Source organism: Gossypium raimondii, chromosome 7 (assembly GCF_025698545.1).
Source record: "Gossypium raimondii isolate GPD5lz chromosome 7, ASM2569854v1, whole genome shotgun sequence".
NCBI lineage: Eukaryota > Viridiplantae > Streptophyta > Magnoliopsida > Malvales > Malvaceae > Gossypium > Gossypium raimondii.
In genome coordinates, this window is record NC_068571.1 from 26,615,602 (window position 1) to 26,635,525 (window position 19,924).

A 19,924-nucleotide genomic window follows, 5' to 3' on the forward strand; every position below is an offset into this window, starting at 1 on the left:
TTTGTTCTTGTATCACCATCATCATTTTTTATACAAGTTAATATTGTGTTTACTCCTACCATTTCATGCTAAATTAATTTTATTTAATATGATTTTTAAAATGAACAAAATTTCGTGTTTAGATTCGAGAGGATCGTACCTAACTTCTTGGGTTTCGATTTTCACGATAAATCTAAATACACGAATCTTTAAAACTCAAATTTTAAATGATCTCGGATTTAAAAAATCGCGTCTTAACTTCTTGGTCGTGATTTCATTTTAAATCCGAGATGGCTAAAATATCTTTTAAATAAGCATTTTCATTCACGTATCGGAATTTGAGACATTGTGTCCTAACTTACTGGATATGATTTTCTTTCTCGAATAACGTGAAATATGCCCCTTTTTCCTGAAAATTTTCAACCTTTTAATACAAGGATCGTATTTTTAAAAGCCTTCAAAGTTCTCAATTTTCGACATTAAGACATTAACTAATCAACTAGGTGCCAATTTTGGGCATTACGAGGGTGCTAATCCTTCCTCGTGCGTAACTGACTCCCGAACCCGTTCTTCTAAATTTCATGGACCAAACTTGTTATTTTAATAAAATCAAATCGTTTATTAAAAATAACCACTTTTTGAGGTGATCGAATCACACCTCATAAAAAAGGATTGGTGGCGACTCCCGTTTCTTTTTTCAAAATTCAAGTCGACCCCGTTTTCATCCAAAAAATGGTGTCAACAAATAAAGTTTTTCTTTTTAATAAAAAGGGGGGAAAAAAAGACATAGGGGTCTTAAGCAGTGAAGCTCTGACGCCTGACCAAACATGTTTGGGTTTTATCTGAGACTCAAGAGTTTGACTCAGTCTTTTAAGCTTTCTCTTTGTCGTTGCAAAAGTGCGCTTGATACGAGCAACTCGGCCCAATTCAAATGTCATAATAGAGATAGGCCTAGTTTACCTCAAGGCCCAATCACGAGATCTAAATTCAAGTAGTTAAAATCAAACCTCAATTTATTCGTTCAAGACTTTATCACAAAAAAGTTTCGAGAAGAAGAGTTGAAGCTTCAAGACGATGGATTTTGGAGCAATGATGAATTAGAAGTGATCAATCTTATTCGTGAGTCTAAACTCTCAATCTATGATGACAAGCCAATGTAGAGAATGTTAAAGGACCCTAATCAATCCCACAAGCTTAGGCATTTCATATTGGGTTCGGGTTCTAGGCTTAATTTTTATTATACATGAGCCAAATATTTTATTTATTATCTCTTGTTATTTTTTATTACGAATTTTTTATAATTATTTAGTATTTTAAGTTATTAGGACTTTTATGTTAACCAAAAAGTTTTGTTTAAAACTATTCCTTGTTTAGATTAATTAGAGTTTTAGTATACTTTAGAGTTTTATTTGGATTTACTTAGCTAGCCTATATAAAGACTTCTTCATTGTTCATTAAAGACACAATTATTTTCATTAATAAAGTTTTCAACTCTGGAAGTTTGTTTCTTTGAGCAAGATTTCTTTCTTGTGATTTTTAGAAGTAATTTTCTTCTCGATTTTCTTTAAAGAGTCGTGGGGATTCATTCTTCACCCTTAAATTTGCCAACGATTATTTCTTGAAGGTTGATTAGAGTCATTAATTGAGTTTGTTGGGATTTATTTCTCAAATGGTTCAATTGGACATTTATCCTTCTATCCATCATATTCATCGGTTTATTCAATCCATTTTTCATTTTTAAATTCCATCTATTTATTTACTATTTTTATTTGTTCTTTGTTCTTAAATTTATTCTTTTACTATTTCAGACTTCTTTATTACTAAATTTATTTATTTCTTCTTTTTAGATCAGATCTAAATTTTTCCTTTTCGAGTCGAACAACTTGAATTCGATCCACTTCCGCTTTCATTCCATATCATTTGGTATCAGATTCGGGCGTTTTAGGTACTTTTTGTGTTCTTATAAATTGATTTCCAGCAAGCAATCTCAAAACAATTATTTTTCTTTTTACCCAAAAGGTTTTCGAAAAAAATATTTTTCAGTGGGTAAATGTTTTTCAAATGATCTAAAATTTTATATACTGTTTCTTGGAACTATTTTAGAGTATATAAAATATTTCCCAAAAAAAAGTGATCGAAAAAGTATAGAAAAAAATACGAAAAAAAGAAAATATTATGTGAGTTAAATTTTGTGCCAAAATTTTCTAGATTAGATCTACATTATTTGAGGAGACTCTAGTTTAAATTTCGTGATTTTTGAAAATCGGGAACATCTCGAATAAAAAAATTCAAGTTATTTTCCATCATTTCAAGTTTTCGGTTGGGTAGTTTATTTTCTTTTATTCTAGCATTAGATTTTATTTTTTTTAATTTTATTATGCATTCTAACACATTTTTGTTTCTTGTGTTAATAGGTACGAAAAGAGTTTCTCCATGCAACTTACATCCTTTGGAGTCGAGTTTTTCTTTGGCTTCTTAGAGCCTTAGGTCAACTTTGTTAGAGAGTGATCCCACATCTTTTTTAATATTATTGAGTTTGATTACTCTTTAAAAGTTACAAGTGAGAAAACCTTAATTTCTTTTCTTTTGTCTCTTAGAATTTTTTTTATTTGCGAGTGTATAACGGTGAGATTTAAATTTCTTTGATTAATTTTTTTCTGAGTGTTTTTTATTTCAACCTCTAATAATGGTACGTACAAGTAGTAAGGACGAGGAGCATGTTCTATCCATGGTTACCATGGACCAACTTACAGCAATGCTCGACGAACTTCGACAAGAATTCAAAGAAGCGCAAAATGTTTGGAAAATAAGTTCACCACATTGCAAGCGCAAGTCATTCATCACGAAGCGGTCTAACAAAATTTCAGTCAAACTTTAGTTCGAATGGAAACTAACAACGATGATGATGATGATGATGATGAGCAACCTCTTCACTATGATGATAAGACGAATGATTATGATGATGGTTATGAGCCGCGACAGTCTTCTGGACGTATTAAACGTGGCTCACGTGCTCGTGCTGCAACCTATTGTACTAGTTCTCGTAGCCATTTTCTGTGAATAAACCAAAATTCAGTGTTCCATCATTTAACGGCAAGTATGATCCTGACTCCTATTGTGGTTGGAAGAATAAAATTACGTTGTTATTTGAATTTTGCAAATGTTCAGAAGAAGAGAAGGTCCTATTAGCTACCTTGGAATTCTCCGATTATGGTTTAAGTTGGTGGACTCAATTATTACTGTCCCAACAAATGAACCATGAGAGATCCATTGACTCATGGGATGATTTAAAGCGAATCATGCAAAAATGGTATGTATCACCTCATTACTATAAGGACAACAAATAGAAACTTTAAAATCTTGTTTAAGGTAATAAATCTGTGATGGAATATTTTCATGCAATGGAGATTTTGATGCAACGAGCTAATAAGGATGAGGAGGAGGAAGATACTATAGCTCGATTTGTAAATAGGTTGAATGAAAATATCACTGAGATTTTAGATCTTCAAACTTTTATTGATTTGGACGAAACGGTTCAAAAAGCTTGTACGATTGAAGAACAATTGAACCGAAAATCTAAGAATCGTTTATGGAGTTGTGCATCTAGTTGGAGTACATTGACCTCTACCTTTTAGGGCTCAAAATTCATTCCGCCACAAGTGAATTGTCTACCTCAATTTAAAGATGAACCTAAGTGACTTAGTTGGAAAGATGAGGCGCCACCTAAAGGTACTTCTTCTATTGTACAAGTACATTCTAGTACTTCTTCTAAACCTACTTTGAATTGTTCTCGTGATGTTAAATGCTACAAATGTAATGGCAATAGGCATTATTCTTGTGATTGTCCCGATAAAAGGGTAATGTTGATAAGTAATGATGGTACCCTTAAATCTGATTCTGAAAATGACGATTTAAATGCCACTAATGTTGTTTGTGACTATGATGACAAAGAAGAATATGAAGAGGTTTTGGAACCTCCTACTGATGAGAGGATTTGCTTAAGTCCCATTGTCTTGTAGTGCGAAAATCCTTTATTATTCAAGTAAATGATGATTCTGATGAAGTGTAGTGGAGTAACATATTCCACTCGAGGTGCTTGATTCAAGGAAAGTTGTGTTCTCTTATTGTTGATAGTGGTAGTTGTGCCAATGTGATGAGTAGTTTTTTAGTGGATACTTTATTTTTACCTTGTCAAAGACACCCTAAGCCATATCACTTACAATGGCTTAATGAAGGTTCAGAAGTTAAGGTATTTAAACAGTCCTTAATTGCATTCAAGATTGGGAATTATTCTGACAAGATTTGGTGTGATGTAGTTCCCATGCATGCCGCCCATTTGCTTCTTGATAGACCATAGCAATATGATCGTCATGTGGTGCACCATGGCAAATTGAACCTTTACTCCCTTGTGTTTAAAGGGAAAAAATTTATTTTGGCCCATTTGGATCTAAAAGATGTACACAATGATCAACTCAAGATGAAAAAATTTTGTGAGGAGGTTGTAGAGAAGAAAGATATAATTGAAAAGACAAAGAGAAAATAGGCCATTAGTGATAAAAGTCAAAATACAAACAACCCAATGGTGAGTGAACCCTTTAATGGTAAAAAGAGAGTGCGAAATTTATTTGCAAGTAAAAAAAGATGTGAGGAGAGCTCTATATCACAAAAAACCTTGTATCTTTGTGAGGTTTAGGCAAAATTATTTATCTTTAGTTAACGTTAACAATTTTTTGCCTAGTGTCTTTACATCTCTTTTGCAGGATTATGAGGATATTTTCAATGAGGCACCTGAAGGTTTACCACCTATACGAGGCATAGAGCACCAAATTGACTTAGTACCCGGTGCAACCATTCCAGACCGTCTAACTTACCGAAACAATCCAGATGAGACAAAGGAGTTACAAAGGCAAGTGGAAGAGCTATTACAAAAGGGGTACATTAAAGAAAGTTTGAGCCCTTGTGCCATCCCTGTCCTATTGGTGCCTAAGAAGGATGGTTCATTCCGAATGTGTGTTGATTGTTGCCCAATCAACAAAATAAAAATAAAGTATAGGCATCCAATCCCTAGACTTGGTGACATGCTTGATGAGTTACATGGTTCAACAATTTTTACTAAAATTGATTTAAAAAGTGGTTATCACCAAATTCGTATAAGTGAAGGGGATGAATAGAAAACAACCTTTAAAACTAAGTTTGGATTATATGAATGGCTTGTTATGCCTTTCGGTCTAACTAATGCACCTAGTACTTTCATGAGATTAATGAATCATGTTTTAAAGCCTTATTTGGGTAAATTTGTGGTAGTATATTTTGATGATATTCTGATTTATTCAACTTCTTTAGATGATCATGTTTTCCATGTTAAATCTGTTTTAGACAATCTGAAAACTGAAAAGTTATTTGCCAACTTTGATAAATGCACTTTTTGTTGTGATAAACTAATATTTCTAGGTTTTAAAATAAGTGCTCAAGGTATTCATGTCGATAAGGACAAAGTAAAGGCAATTAGGGAGTAGCCCACTCCTAAATCAATTACCAATGTGAGATCTTTCCATGGTTTAGCAAATTTTTATAAATGTTTTGTGAAGGATTTCTCTACTATTGCCGCTCCATTAACTGAGGTTATTAAAAAGTCTGTGGGTTTTACGTGGGGAAAAGCTCAGGAAAAGACTTTTCAAGCCTTAAAGGATAAATTATGTTCTGCTCCAGTTCTTAAATTACATGATTTTTTTAATACTTTTGAACTTGAATGTGATGCTTCAGGTATTGGAATTGGTGCCGTGTTGATGCAAGAAAAAAGGCTAATCGCATATTTCAATGAAAAACTGAATGGGGCGCAATTAAACTACTCAACTTACGACAATGAGTTGCTTGCATTAGTTTGAGCTCTACAAGTTTGGCAACATTACTTGCTGCCACATGAATTCATTATCCATATAGATCATGAATCCCTAAAATGGTTATAGGGACAAGGTAAGTTAATCAAGAAACATGTTCGACGAGTAGAACTCATAGAGACATTTCCATATGTAATTAAATACAAAATAGGTAGAGAAAATGTAGTTGCTGATGCCTTATCTCGTAGATATTATTTGATAACTACATTAAATGCTAAAGTCTTGGGGTTTGATCATATAAAATATTTATACTTAAATGATGTTGATTTTGCAAATATTTTTTCCAATTGTGGGAATCGTGCCTTTAACAAGTTTTATCTTGTAGATGGGTTTCTTTTTCGCCTAAACAGGTTATGTGTTCCACAGTGTTCCATGAAAGAGTTATTAATTCATGAGGCAGATAGTGGAGGCTTAATGAGACATTTTGGTGTCACCAAAACACTAGATATTCTACAAGAACATTTTTATTGGCCACACATGAAGAAGGACGTTGAAAAGGAATGTTCTAAATGTATTGCTTGTAAACAAGCAAAATCTAAGGTAATGCCTCATGGGCTCTCTACTCCTTTGTTGATTCCTTCTTCGCCATGGGTAGACGTATCCATGGATTTCATTCTTGGTTTGCCACGAACTAAAAAGGGTCAAGATAGCATTTTTGTTGTTGTTGACAGTTTTTCAAAGATAGCTCACTTCGTTCCTTGTCACAAAACGGATGATGCTACACATGTGGCTGACTTATTCTTTAAAAATGTGATGCGCCTACACGAGATACCTTGTACCATTGTATCTAATAGAGACGTAAAGTTCCTTAGCCACTTTTAGAAAGTGTTGTGGGGTATGTTTGGTACTAAATCATTATATTCTACTACATGTCACCCCCAAACCAATGGACAAACTGAGGTAGTCAATCGAGTCTTAGGTGATTTACTACGAGCTGTTGTTATAAGAACCTTAAAAATTGGGAAGAATGTTTGTCATTTGTTGAATTTGCATATAATCGATCTATTCATTCTACAACTGGCTATTCCCCATTTGAACTTGTTTATGGTTTTAACCCACTAACTGTACTTGATCTTGTGCCATTGCTTATAGAAAACTTTTCTAATTTAGATAGGGAAAAGAAAGTTGAATTGGTGAAATCCATGCATGAGAAATCAAGACAACGAACCACCAAAATAAATGAAGCGAATGCCAACAAAGCTAACAAGGGGCACAAGCAAGTTATCTTTGAGCCCGGTGACTAGGTTTGGGTCCATATGAGAAAATAATGATTTTCGATTAAACACAAGACGAAATTAAATCCACATGGTGATGGACCTTTTCAAGTACTCAAGTGCATTAACGACAATGCATATCAAATCGATCTTCCCGGTGAGTATAATGTTAGTGCCACTTTTAATGTTGTTGACTTTTCTCCTTTTAATATTGCAGATTTGAGGGTGAATCCTTTTGTGGAAGGGGGAATGATACGAGCAACTCGGCCCAATTTAAAGGCCATAATAGAGATGGGGCTAATTTCCCTCGAGGCCCAATCACGAGATCCAAATTCAAGCAATTAAAGTCAAACCTCAACTTATTCGTTCAAGACTTTATCACAAAAAAATTCGAGAAGAAGAGTTGAAGCTTCAAGACGATGGATTTTGGAGCAATGATGAATTAGAAGGGATTAATTTTATTCGTGGGCCTAAACTCTCAATTTATGATGACAAGCCAATGTGGAGAATGTTAAAGGACCCTAATCAATCCCACAAGCTTAGGTATTTCATATTGGGTTCGGGTTTTAGGCTTAAATTTTTTTTTGATACATGAGCAAAATATTTTATTTATTATCTCTTATTATTTTTTATTATGAATTTTTTTTATAATTATTCAGTATTTTAAGTTATTAGGAGTTTTATGTTAACAAGAAAGTTTTGTTTAAAACTACTTCTTGTTTAGATTAATTAGAGTTTTAGTATACTTTAGAGTTTTATTTGGATTTACTTAGCTAGCCTATATAAAGGCTTCTTCATTGTTCATTAAAGACAATTGTTTTCATTATTAAAATTTTCAACTCTGGGAGTTTGTTTCTTTGAGTAAGATTTCTTTCTTATGATTTTTAGAAGTAGTTTTCTTCTCGATTTTCTTTAAGAAGTTGTGGGGATTCATTCCTCACCCTTAAATTTGCCAATGATTATTTCTTGGAGGGTTGATTAGAGCCATTAATTGAGTTTGTTGGGATTTATTTCTCAAATGGTTCAATTGGACATTTATCCTTCTATCCATCATATTCATCAATTTATTCAATCCGTCTTCCACTTTTAAATTTCGTCTATTTATTTATTATTTTTATTTGTTCTTTGTTGTTAAATTTCTTCTTTTACTATTTCCGACTTCTTTATTACTAAATTTATTTATTTCTTCTTTTCAGATCAGATCCAAATCTTTCCTTTTTGAGTCGAACAACTTGAATTCGATCCGCTTCCGCTTTCATTCTGTATTAGCGCTCTCCTTTAAATTTTGATTTGGTTATTTCTCATTTTTGATGGATGAGTTTAATTCAAAAATAAATATAATCCCTTAGATACTTGTGCTCGAGCTTGTATATTTCGAATTCGGATGTGGAAGTTTTTGGGATAATTGGATACTTGCCATTTGAATCCCTTCAACATAATCCAAAACATTTACTGTAGATTCGTGTCAAATGGATAATTTTGAATCAATTGTCTAGTGATGATAAATTTGTGATGCTTATGTCAGTGAGCAATCTACTCTTGATGTTCCTTAGCCCAATTTCTACACCGTCTATCCCTCTTATCACCATTCTGCACAATTTTCAAGTCTTTCAACTCTTTGGAATCGATTGCCACATATCAAACTAAAGCAGCACCTAATCACTTGTGTTACGATGCGATGATGTTGAAATAGATAACAGTTATGTAGGTCATCCCTAACGTGTGTGCCTCATCCACTACAACCCTCGGTACCACAACCTAAACGTCCTTAACCCAGTACAGTGTCCACCAAAACTACATAAAATAATTAAATGCTAACAAAACGGTAAATGTTTATAACAATTAGAACTGTAAATTATAAAAAAATGGATGAACAACTAATCTCTTCAACTGCATATCTATTATTATCAATTCAGATCTATGTAAGCTCCGATAATATGTGGCACAATCCAAATTTACCTTAAATCTATAAATATATTAACTATTTATCATCCCAAACCCAAAATCTTAAATACTAAAATACACTCTAAATGGCGCATATAATATATCTTTACCTTCTCGCCATTGGAAAAGATAATGGATGAGAGGGAATTGATGCTATAAATGGCATCCACATCCAAGCCTATACTTAAAAGGAGGGTGCAACAATCGTTCAATTGTTTTGTTTCTCAAACGACAGCAATGTTAAGGACTCAATAAAGGAAAGCCAACACCGCAGATCTTCAACTGTACGTGTAGACACAAGTAGGGTCCGCCAACAATGGCAAAAACATTAAGGGCCAGTTCTTCATTGCTTTTGAGAAGTGCTTTTGAGAAATTTAAGTGTTTGGCATTGCTGTCAAAAAGTGCTTTTGAAGAATAAAATATCCATTTTAGACATGAGATTATAAAGTAACAAATATGTATTTAAATAATGTTCAAATTAGCTAACATTATGATATTTTAACAAAAATATAAAAAAATAATTTATTATAACTTATTGTTAATATTTTAGTATATACTATTAATTTTAAATATTTCTAAGTAATTAATATTAATTATTTATAAAATTTAATTAGAATATATAAACTATATTTAAATATTTAAATATAAAAATTAAATATTTATAATTAGATATTGACACGATTATATTATTATAAAAATTATTTTTTATTTTTAATTAATTAAACACCTATCAATTTCGTTCCAACTGTCATTGTATTGTAATGTTATAATGTTTTTATTCTACTATACGACAATGCACATTGTTTGTCATATTTTGTTCGATTTAATGCACACTACGATTTTAGTGTAATGTTTGCCAATAATTGTTTCAAAATGGTATGAACTTTGGACCAAAAGAAAAAAAAAGTTATATAAACAACAATTCAATAGATAGCCGACAAAATTAATTGAAGTTGGTTCGATTCGGTTAATTATTTTAACAGAAAAAAGCTCAATTCAACTAACGGTTTAGTTAATTATAGTTCAATTAAAAATGGATCGAACTAACTATTTCATCACCCCTTAGATTAAATGTTTGAGAATATAAAACAAAATACTTAGAATTATAAAAGCAAACATAGTTTCAATTGAACAATTTAGCGTGTATTGCATTTCATTTAAAGGTTCAGCTAAAATCTTTAAACAAAATCAGACCTATAGTAATAAAACTAGTACATACCATGATGTAAAAAAGTACAAGAGAAACAGAAGAGCAAATTTCAGTCCACTCAGATGTTGAACATATTTTGAATAGACCAACAAAATCAGCTATCCACTGTAACATACTTGAGAACTCTATAGGGAGTTGATACACATAAAGCATGAAAATGCTGAAGCCTGCATAAAACTGGAGAGCCTTCCACAACCTTGACAAAAAAGAAACAAAACATAAGCTACTAAAAACATTAACCAATGATAAAATCAAATTCATTGACAAAGAAAATGAAATAGAACAATGTACAAAGAGTCAAGAAGCAATCACTTGAATAGTCCTAGAAAATTGCTAGTCAAAGACCAATCCACTAGCATTAATACTAGAAAATTGCTAGTCAAACAGGAAGCAACTTTAAGATGGAACCTTTCATGAAATAAACATTGGGTTAAGAATCTGAGCAAGCATTAATACTTTGGGTTAAGAATCGTCAATAGCAAGCAGCAGCTATATCCATTTTCTAAAACAAGGAACTCAAACATAAATATGGTTTGAGTTACACATGATATCACCTTTCAAAGTTCAAGCCATGCTTTCCAATCTCTTTGTCCCACTTAACTGAATTAATCATACTTTTTTCCTACTAAAAGTAAAAAAAAAATCCAAAAAATACAACAGTTGCAACTTAGGAGTGAACAGTTCTTTTATATGTTAACTTAGGAGTAATGATCACTTGTAACTTGACACAGTGGCTACTTAGCTGACACCAAAGAGAGCAATTATATACATATAATTACTTATTAAAAGAGGGAAACACCTGTATGTTCTTCATTACTACTAAAAGCCAACTGCCTGCATCTATTTGCTCAGCGCAGAGCCTCACACTCTCCACCAAAGGTCACATAATTCACCAACATCAAATGCTAGCACCTGAGAATATCATATTCTACCTGGGAACAAATTTACAAACAGAAGGCTGTGAGCCAAGCGCCGTAGAGAGAATAATGGCTCTTGATTAAATGTTTTAAGTATAAATCAAGCTTTAGCAGAGAAAAGCCAAAACTTATGTTAAAAAATGGAACAGGAATATACCCCAATGGGCACTTACTGGCATTAGATTCTTTTACCAAAACAAAGAAATATACCATGTTTAGCTATTCACAAGTTCTCCAACTAAGTTCCCAACATTAAACAAGTTCATCTATTCTCAAATCCAAGCAATCACGTTGATCAAATCAATTGTTATATTAGATAAGAATTAATTCCAAAAGCATCTTACTAACTACTTCCAAACCACAAAGTAAAAACACCAAAAATGGAAAGAACCAATCAGGTTTTCATTACTTAAATATCATTATTAATAAATAAAACTCTTTGCTTCTTCTTGATTTTTCTCTCGATTCTCGAATGCAAAGAATGCAACAAGCAGAACCAATTCCATATTTTACTAAAAGAAGAAAAAGGACTTCAGCCTTTAATATAATCAAACAGATCTAAGAACAATTACATAAACTGAGCAAAGTTGGAATCTGCACATTCAATCTATTTGACTTTTCTAAGAAGAAAGGCCTTGCTGGTTATCAATTTGAAAGTACTTCACAGCATTTTCAAATCAAACCTTCCCCTTTAGCTTGGATACGAATCTGATTCATTGCAAAATCCAACCGTTGAATGTGATTTTATGATCATTTATATAATTAATTTTCAGTATCGAAATATCAACAATAGATTGGAGAGCTTGAATTCGAGTAATTAGTAATGTTTCTTATCGTAAAGCTAAACCCTAGAAACAATTAAAAAGAACATCATCAAAACTTTTAAATACAAAAGATACAGAAAATTCACCAACGATATGGAATTTGGATACGAATTTTGATTTAGTCTATATTTCTTCTATTTTTATCAACTAAAATAGTTTGGAATAATTACAAAGCGGTAAAGCAAAAGAGGCAGAGCAAAGCAGCAGTAGAGGAACAAAGCAGTAAAAGCAAAACAGGCACAAAAGCCAGAATTTTCCCTCTTTTTTTTCTGTTGGAAGAGTTACTTACCTGCGGAAGAAGAACTAAAAAGCAACTAAAAACAAAGCATAATTAATAATTAAAGAGAAGAAGAAGAAAACAAACTTACCTGCGGAAGAGGAACAAAGAACAGAAAAGAGCTTTCACAGCAAAAATGTGAAAAAAAAAAATGGGTATAGAGCTTTCACAGCAGAGGAAAGAACGTTTTTTCAAGGGGGAGAAATAGGTTAATTTGGTCTTTTATTAGCCTTCCAGCGTTTTAGATGGTGAAATTTTTAGCTTCTCCATCTAGAGAGAAGCACTTTTTTGATGGAGAAATTTTAAGAGAAAAAGGAGGTTGTTCTTTGCTCCTTTTAAGAGAAAAGCACTTTTGGGTGAAAAAGTGATTCTCAAACGGGATAAAGAACGGGCCCTAAGTGGCAGATACTCCCATACTTATCTGCCATAAGCAAGCCATTGAGCGCACGCAATATGTAAGTTCTAACATATTGGTTGAACTCTCCGTTGCTTACATCATTCGTCGATTAATGCTCCCACATTGTTAGAAAAAAAATTGTTTTGAAAACGATTTTCTATTATAACGAAAAATTAAAATTTTGAAAAATCAAGTCAATTTGTGATATTTATAGTAATAAATTTTTCTCGAAAAATACTTGTATTTTGTGCGAAATGGATCCTAGACGTCCTCGACTTTCAACCGAATGACCTTGTCTACTTTTCTCGTACCATGAATCACTTCGAGTGTGGCTTCGAACAACCACGAATAAAATGCAAAACCAAAAACAAATTCTTACTTTTAGTAGGAAAGTAATTCTCTCTCTTAATGGAAATCGGTAGAATTGTTATTCCCAAAAAATAGAATTTATATTTAGAAATAAATTTCTCACTATTTTCAGGTAAAATAACAATGTCTCAAAGTTGTGTATAAATTGTATATGTTTTAGCCCTACTAGTGCCATCTATTTATAAGTAGAGATAGAAAAATCCCGGTTGAATTAGTATAATACAAATAATACTTATTTGATAGAAAGACTAGACAGTTAGTTCTACTAGGAGAGAGGATACTAGGGTTGACGCCCTTCATATTTATCATTAGGGATTTTGGATTTCTCCTGTATCGCATCCAATTATATGCTCTTCCTGAACTTTTAATCTAACACTTTATAATTTAATCTAACCCAAAACATGTTTTTCTATTTCTCAAAATAAACATTATTTATTAAGTTAATTTAAATTAATTAATTTTCTAATTAAATAATTTTTCAACCTAATTCTAATTTAATTAAAGTAATGACAACTTTACCGTAAAAGAATCTATGAAAAATAAATTTAATTTCCATATTCAACATATCCACAATGACTAATTAATTTAATTTCATTTTGAACATAAATTGTTTAATTAAATAATAATTAGAAAAACTTAATTACTTCTCATATCATTTCTATACTTAGTGAAAACCACATTCATTCTTAATGTAACTAATTTCTCTAACTTTATCATTTCCATCCATTTATATTCATTTGATTCTAAATGCAATTCATTTCTAAAATAAAAAAGGGTGAGCTATAAAGCTCAGTGTACAACTTAACTCAAACAGAAACACGGATAACATAGTAAACAAATCATAGCATCACAGAGAATTCCATCAAATTCAAATGGCAAAATTGTGTGCGCATGGTTATGTCAATGTTGTATTTTCGGAAAACATAATGTATATTTTTTAGAAAACTTCCTACCTAACTACACTACACACCAAAAAGAGTTTCCCAGAACTCATCTGTCCAAAAGCACACCAACATATAATTGTGGACAATGCCACTAGAGTTGCAGTTAAACTACCAGATCAGATATATGTGGTCAAGCTACTATATTGCAGTCAAGTTGCCAAAATAGATATGTGGTTAAACCACGAGATAATGCAGATCATTAAACTGTCAGAATTTTCTCCTTACCATATTATCCCAACCCCATGTAAGTGACATGGCATGCAAATACAAAATCAGAATAGTAAGCATGTTGAACATGCATTCGTATTTTTAAAAGAAACTAGTAAGCATGTAATTTCATGCTTTACAGAGCAGATATATCAAATTTCAATAATTACAAATCACTTTAATCGGAAAAGCCACAATGTCACATACTATGGGAATTGAACAAAACATAACTTATCAATAATCGTATATACTTAACTAATCAAAAACATACCAATGATGATCACTAATTTACATATCAGAACCGCATTATGTAATGCAACATACCTCCAGAATCTATGCACTCATATCAGAACAACAGTTTTCTTTTAACAAACATCAAACTTATTACTTATAAAACCTACAGAATCACTGACCTCAAACTGCACTTCAAAACACAGCCCTAACTAAAAGTAACAGAAAATGGGCCCACACGGCCTAACACATGCTTGTGTAGCCCAGACGGCCCACTTAACCCAGCCTGTGTGGCCCATACGGTCTGGCACACGGCAATGTGGCGTCGATGGTGAATTTTCAGCATCACATCGTTCACTATTTTTCAAGATTATCATTACACACCTGATCGTTTTTCGATACTGACATAGTAGCAGCAAATCCAACACCTAAAAAGCACATCCACAAACAATCAATCACACAACCATACACCCTAAATCAATCGGTTAATAATGAACACATTCCACAACACTATCTCGAATAAACACCAACCAACCCTCAAAAAACGAACATTTCACACACTTACCTCTAAAAAGAAGACTGTTGATATGCAACCCGACAGAGGAACATGCTCTTCTTGACTCTCACCTAAACAAAATTATATAGTAGAAATGATTAAACGTCCATTAATGACAAATCGGAAAGTAACATTCCTAGGAAGTGAACAGATAACACATAAATCACTGAAAGGAACTAAAATTACAAATCCTATTCCCCCTTACCACTCATAGCCAGCAAAGAACTCCAGAAGTGGACATTAGCACAACCTAGATCAACAGTAGCGAAAAAGGAAGAATGGCAAAAGAACAAGAACGAGCAGCAAAAAGAGCAGTGAATTAATAATGCAAGAATGCAAGAAGAAGCAAAAAAAATAATGAGGTAGAAGAGATGAACATAGAAAATGACAATGGCAAAATTCTATAGCAAAAACAAAAAAGAAACGAACATTCAAATAAGATGGAGAAAATAGAACGTGAAAAGTAAGAGGGGAAAAAGGGAACGACATTTATCAAAATTTTAGGAGAAACTTCTCTTTTTGTTAAAAAAAACAAAAACATAAACAAAACTGATTAACGCCCCACTAAATCCTATCCTGATCTAAATCAGGTTGTTGGAATTTGAATTTGACCCAAATGGAAAGAAGAATGCTTAACCATTGAACCAACATACCCATTCTTCCCAACAAACTAACAAGAATAAGATATAACCTACTTGTGACTAGTCAAGTGTAGGAAAAAAATCAATAAAAACTCAAAGGAAGGGATTTGAACGCAAGACCTCATGCACCCAAACAGAACATTCAACCACTGAACCAAATCAATTTACTTAACAAAATTTCACAATTTTAATCCAAAAATAAAATGTGACCACTCTTGGCTCACTGACCCAATTTCTACTAACCCAGTTATTAGGATGTGACATAAATTGAAAAAAAATAATGAAGTTTCACAAATGGAAGCATGGCCTTAGAAGGGCAAAGAATCTTTGTTGCCTCAAAGCCCTAAATCGCCACAAACCATTTTATTAATTTTTTTAAACCACAAAGAAAAAGACTAAGTGGCCCTTTGGATTGGTGGTACGTTTACTTGCAATTAGTGTAAAAACAGTGGTGGCGGTAATATTAGATATTGTAGCGTGAGACAAAAAGAAGGGTACACGCCTATCCAAAGGGGACCTAAATCATCATTTCAAATGGTAAGTCACCGCTACTGATTTTGTGTCAAGTTCTCTTACTAGCCCTTGCCACCATAAGACAAAAATGGTAAGTCATCGTTACAAGCAACAATTTGGAGATAAGATTTCAAAACCATTGTTCCTTTCATGCTATTTCATGTGTAATTTAGAAGTCATATAATTTTGGTTATTATTTTTTAATTTATACTCTCTCTCTCACATTTCTTCCCCCACTGAACTGGAAAAAAATAAAAAAACTAAACTGTCACACTCTAGGAGAAACAATATTAATAATATTTTCTACACTAAAACTTGTATCATATGTTATAGGTGATATATATTTGAACCCCAATTTGACACATTAATTATCAGTCGTTTGCAATGTTAGTAATCTCACATTGTTAACAAATATCAAGTACAAAGAATTTAAATATAAGGCTCCGTTTGTTTCACTGAAAATGGCTTCCGGAAAATGATTTCTGGAAAATAACTTACTTTTCTGGAAAAGCTAGTATTTTTTGGTGTTTGGATGAATCTGTGTAAAATATTTTCTTTTGTTTGGCAGGTTCTTTAAAAATATTTCATAAAAGTCGTTTTCAATTAAACAAACATACATTTGAGATTTTTTTTATTTTTTCATTGTTTAATTGAGTTTATTTTATATCTATAATTTTATATTTTACATTGTTTTTACATATATTAAAAATATTTAGTTAAATTTAAGTTCATTGCAACGATTATTTTTTAGTTACATGACTACCAACTGAGTATTTTTTTATTAAAAATGTGACATTAACAAAATTGACAAAAAAAAATCAACAATGTCAGCAGTTGGACTTGATTTTCAAATCTGGAAAGTAGAGGGACTAAATTCTTGAAAATAAAAGAACAGAACTAAATTGCAAATTTGTGAAGAGTATATAGACTTATGACATATTTTAACATTTATACTACAAAATATTTATTATTAATATATTTATAATTGCAATAAATATTTAGAATTAAAATATTAATATGGATATTTTCAATAATATGTGAATAATATCATTTAAAATTATTAATTTTAAAATTTACTATTAAAATAAATTTTAAATATTAAATAATTTATTAAAAATAATAAATTATATTAATAATTTATTATATGACTAAATATAAATAATTAAATATGTGTGTTTAATAATATTAAAAATATAATATTTTATATTAATATTTTAAATATTTTTAAAAATAAAAATAAAATTTATTATTAATATAATAATATTAAACTTGATTTAAGTTAATTTTTATATAAAAGTAACATTATCTATTGAGGAGTTCTTTTCTGAAAAATGACTTACGCTTTTCAAAAGGATAAGTCATTTTACAAGGAAAAAGGCTTATTTTCTGTTGACCTGTAGGTCATTTTCTGTTGATCAATCTGTTTTCTGTGAAACAAACACAGGAAAATACAGAAAATATTTTTCATAAAATATTTTACATGTAAACAAACAGACCCTAAAATTCTCTATAACTTGGATAATTGAGTTAGGTTTTTAGCCTATTAAATAAATGGGTTTACTTATTGGGCTCTATGTAAATATGTTAAAGGTCAAAAGATGGGCACTAGGGACTTACTTTTAATGAAAAACATGGGGTTTTTTTTTTTAAAAAGTTCTAGTGTTATAGAAGAAAAATAGAACTTGTGACACAAGTTATGTACTATCAATGAAAACTTAAACACAAATCTTTTACCAATCTATGTTGGATTTTTGTGTTCATTTTATGGCCAAGTGTTTTTCTTGTCCTTTTGTTATTGATACTTCAAATACTTAGAAGTTGAAATGATATTGACTAAAATATTAAAAAGTCCCTAAATTTTATTGTAAAGGTAGATATATAGAAACAATTAAAAGTTAAAATATGTTTTAAATTTATGTACTCTTCATATATTTGAAATTTAGTCATACTTTTATTTTCGTAAGTCTAGCCTCTCTACTTTTGAATTTAAAATACAAGTTCAATTGTTAACCGTATTAAATTTCTTTTGTTAAATTTAAGTTTATTATAATGTCATTATTTGTTATATGGCTATCAAATGAGTTTTTTTTTTTAATGTTACACCAACAAATTTGAATAGAATAATTTTAATGGGGTTTTTTACTAAATTATTATAAAAAATAAAAAATATCCAAAATATTATAATTTTTTTATTTACCAAAATATACCCAAAAAAACAAAAAAACAGAAAAAAAGCTGCGCCGATGTGACAGGACCCTGGTGGAGGGTTTTTGATTGGCGGCACCGATAGTGCCATACTGGTTGGCGGCACCAATGGTGCCATACTGATTGGCGGGACTACTCATATTATAAACACGAGCTCTGTCTAGCTGAATGGAGAAAAATAAGAAGAAAAAGAAGAGGTGCTGCGGAAGATGACGTGTTTTCAACAAGACAGCGTTGATCCCCTCGACTAAGTTTGTGGTCATTTGGCCATAACGAAAGTCCTCGTCAAAACTTTGAGCCCACTGCCACGGCTCCATTGTGCCCAACCATTGTGGGAAAGATGTGTTTGTCTGCCCCTCCATGTCACTCTCAAGTCGGATCATTCTTTGCCGGAAAATATGTGGCTCTAACTCGTACGCTGCATACGTATTAAGAAAAAATAAGTTCTAGTAAGTCGATAACATAAAACATTACAACTTATATTGAAAATATAAGGTTATCATTACCCATTCCCACGACTTGTCTCTTCTAGTCTGCATTCTTATAATCTTTGTGGAAGTTAGCCACAATGTGACAGATGCAGTAAACGGATCTCCACGGCACACCGGAACGCCTAATAGCTGCAATTAAACCCTTCCCTCTATCGGAGATGATGCAAATGTTATCGTTGCTAATAACATACCTCCGCAGATTTGTGAGGAAGAATTCCCAAGACTCCATGTTCTCTGTTCTCTTTATCTACAATAGCAAATGCTATCGGGAGCACGTTTCTGTTGCCGTCTTGAGCAACCACAAGAAGTAGGATCTGTGTATATTTTCCATACAGCTAGGTCCCATCCACCTGCACAAGTGGCTTGCAGTTGGGAAATGCCCGCAGTGGGGAAATGCCCATACACATGGATCGAACGTCCAGAACATCCGATGGAAAATCTTTTTTGCCAGCTGTAACTGGTCGTCCGGGCCGTAATATGGCATTGTCTGCAACTTAATCACAGTCCCCGATACGTACTCCTGCATACCAGCTATCCAACCTTGAAGCTCGTTATACGACGAATCGTAAACCCCATACAGTTGCTCCATCGCCATCTGTTTAGCTATCCATGCCTTCCGATATGAGACTCGATACTGGAATCGTGCTTGCATTTCGGCAATCAGTACCGAAACTTTAATGGTCGGCATGTCCTTCACCATTGGCATGATACACGTGCAGATAGTTTTCGAATCAAGTTTTCCATGATCTTCTGTCATACGTGTTGATGTGCATGTATGAGGACCAAAAAAATTTCGTATCTCCCACATCTGAGAACTTCTAATGAATGCAGCTCGTACCCACTAATTGCAGTCTTCAGCTACCTTCTAACACTCCCCAACATATATTGTCAGAGTAGACACTGCGACTTTATAGTCCACCGATATGTTCATGCTGTACCGTTTAATGGCATATACGCACTCTTCTTTACAGCTGAATCACTGGCCTATGAATAACTCCTCATCATTAGATGTTACGGCCAGCCCGTGAGGATAAACTTTTTCAGGGTACTCCGGGAACTCAGTTACATACGCTGCGCCGGGGTCTATGAGCGACATGTGTGGCCCAGG

The 19,924-nt window shown here is 32.4% G+C and overlaps 1 protein-coding gene and 1 long non-coding RNA gene across 2 annotated transcripts; both read right to left on the bottom strand.

Moving 5' to 3' along the window:
- Nucleotides 1-10,155: 10,155 nt before the first annotated feature.
- On the bottom strand, nucleotides 10,156-12,681 carry LOC105798162 (uncharacterized). Its single transcript, XR_008197609.1, has 3 exons — nucleotides 12,354-12,681; nucleotides 11,044-11,176; nucleotides 10,156-10,440 (listed from the first exon to the last, which is right to left on the bottom strand). It is a non-coding gene; the product is annotated as an uncharacterized LOC105798162 (long non-coding RNA).
- Nucleotides 12,682-17,535: 4,854 nt separating this feature from the next.
- On the bottom strand, nucleotides 17,536-19,651 carry LOC128042530 (uncharacterized). The gene is made up of 3 exons (XM_052633896.1): nucleotides 18,832-19,651; nucleotides 18,346-18,743; nucleotides 17,536-17,547 (listed from the first exon to the last, which is right to left on the bottom strand). Exons 1-3 carry the CDS (start codon nucleotides 18,833-18,835, stop codon nucleotides 17,536-17,538), a joined length of 414 nt encoding a protein of 137 aa, XP_052489856.1. The 5' UTR covers nucleotides 18,836-19,651.
- Nucleotides 19,652-19,924: the final 273 nt, after the last annotated feature.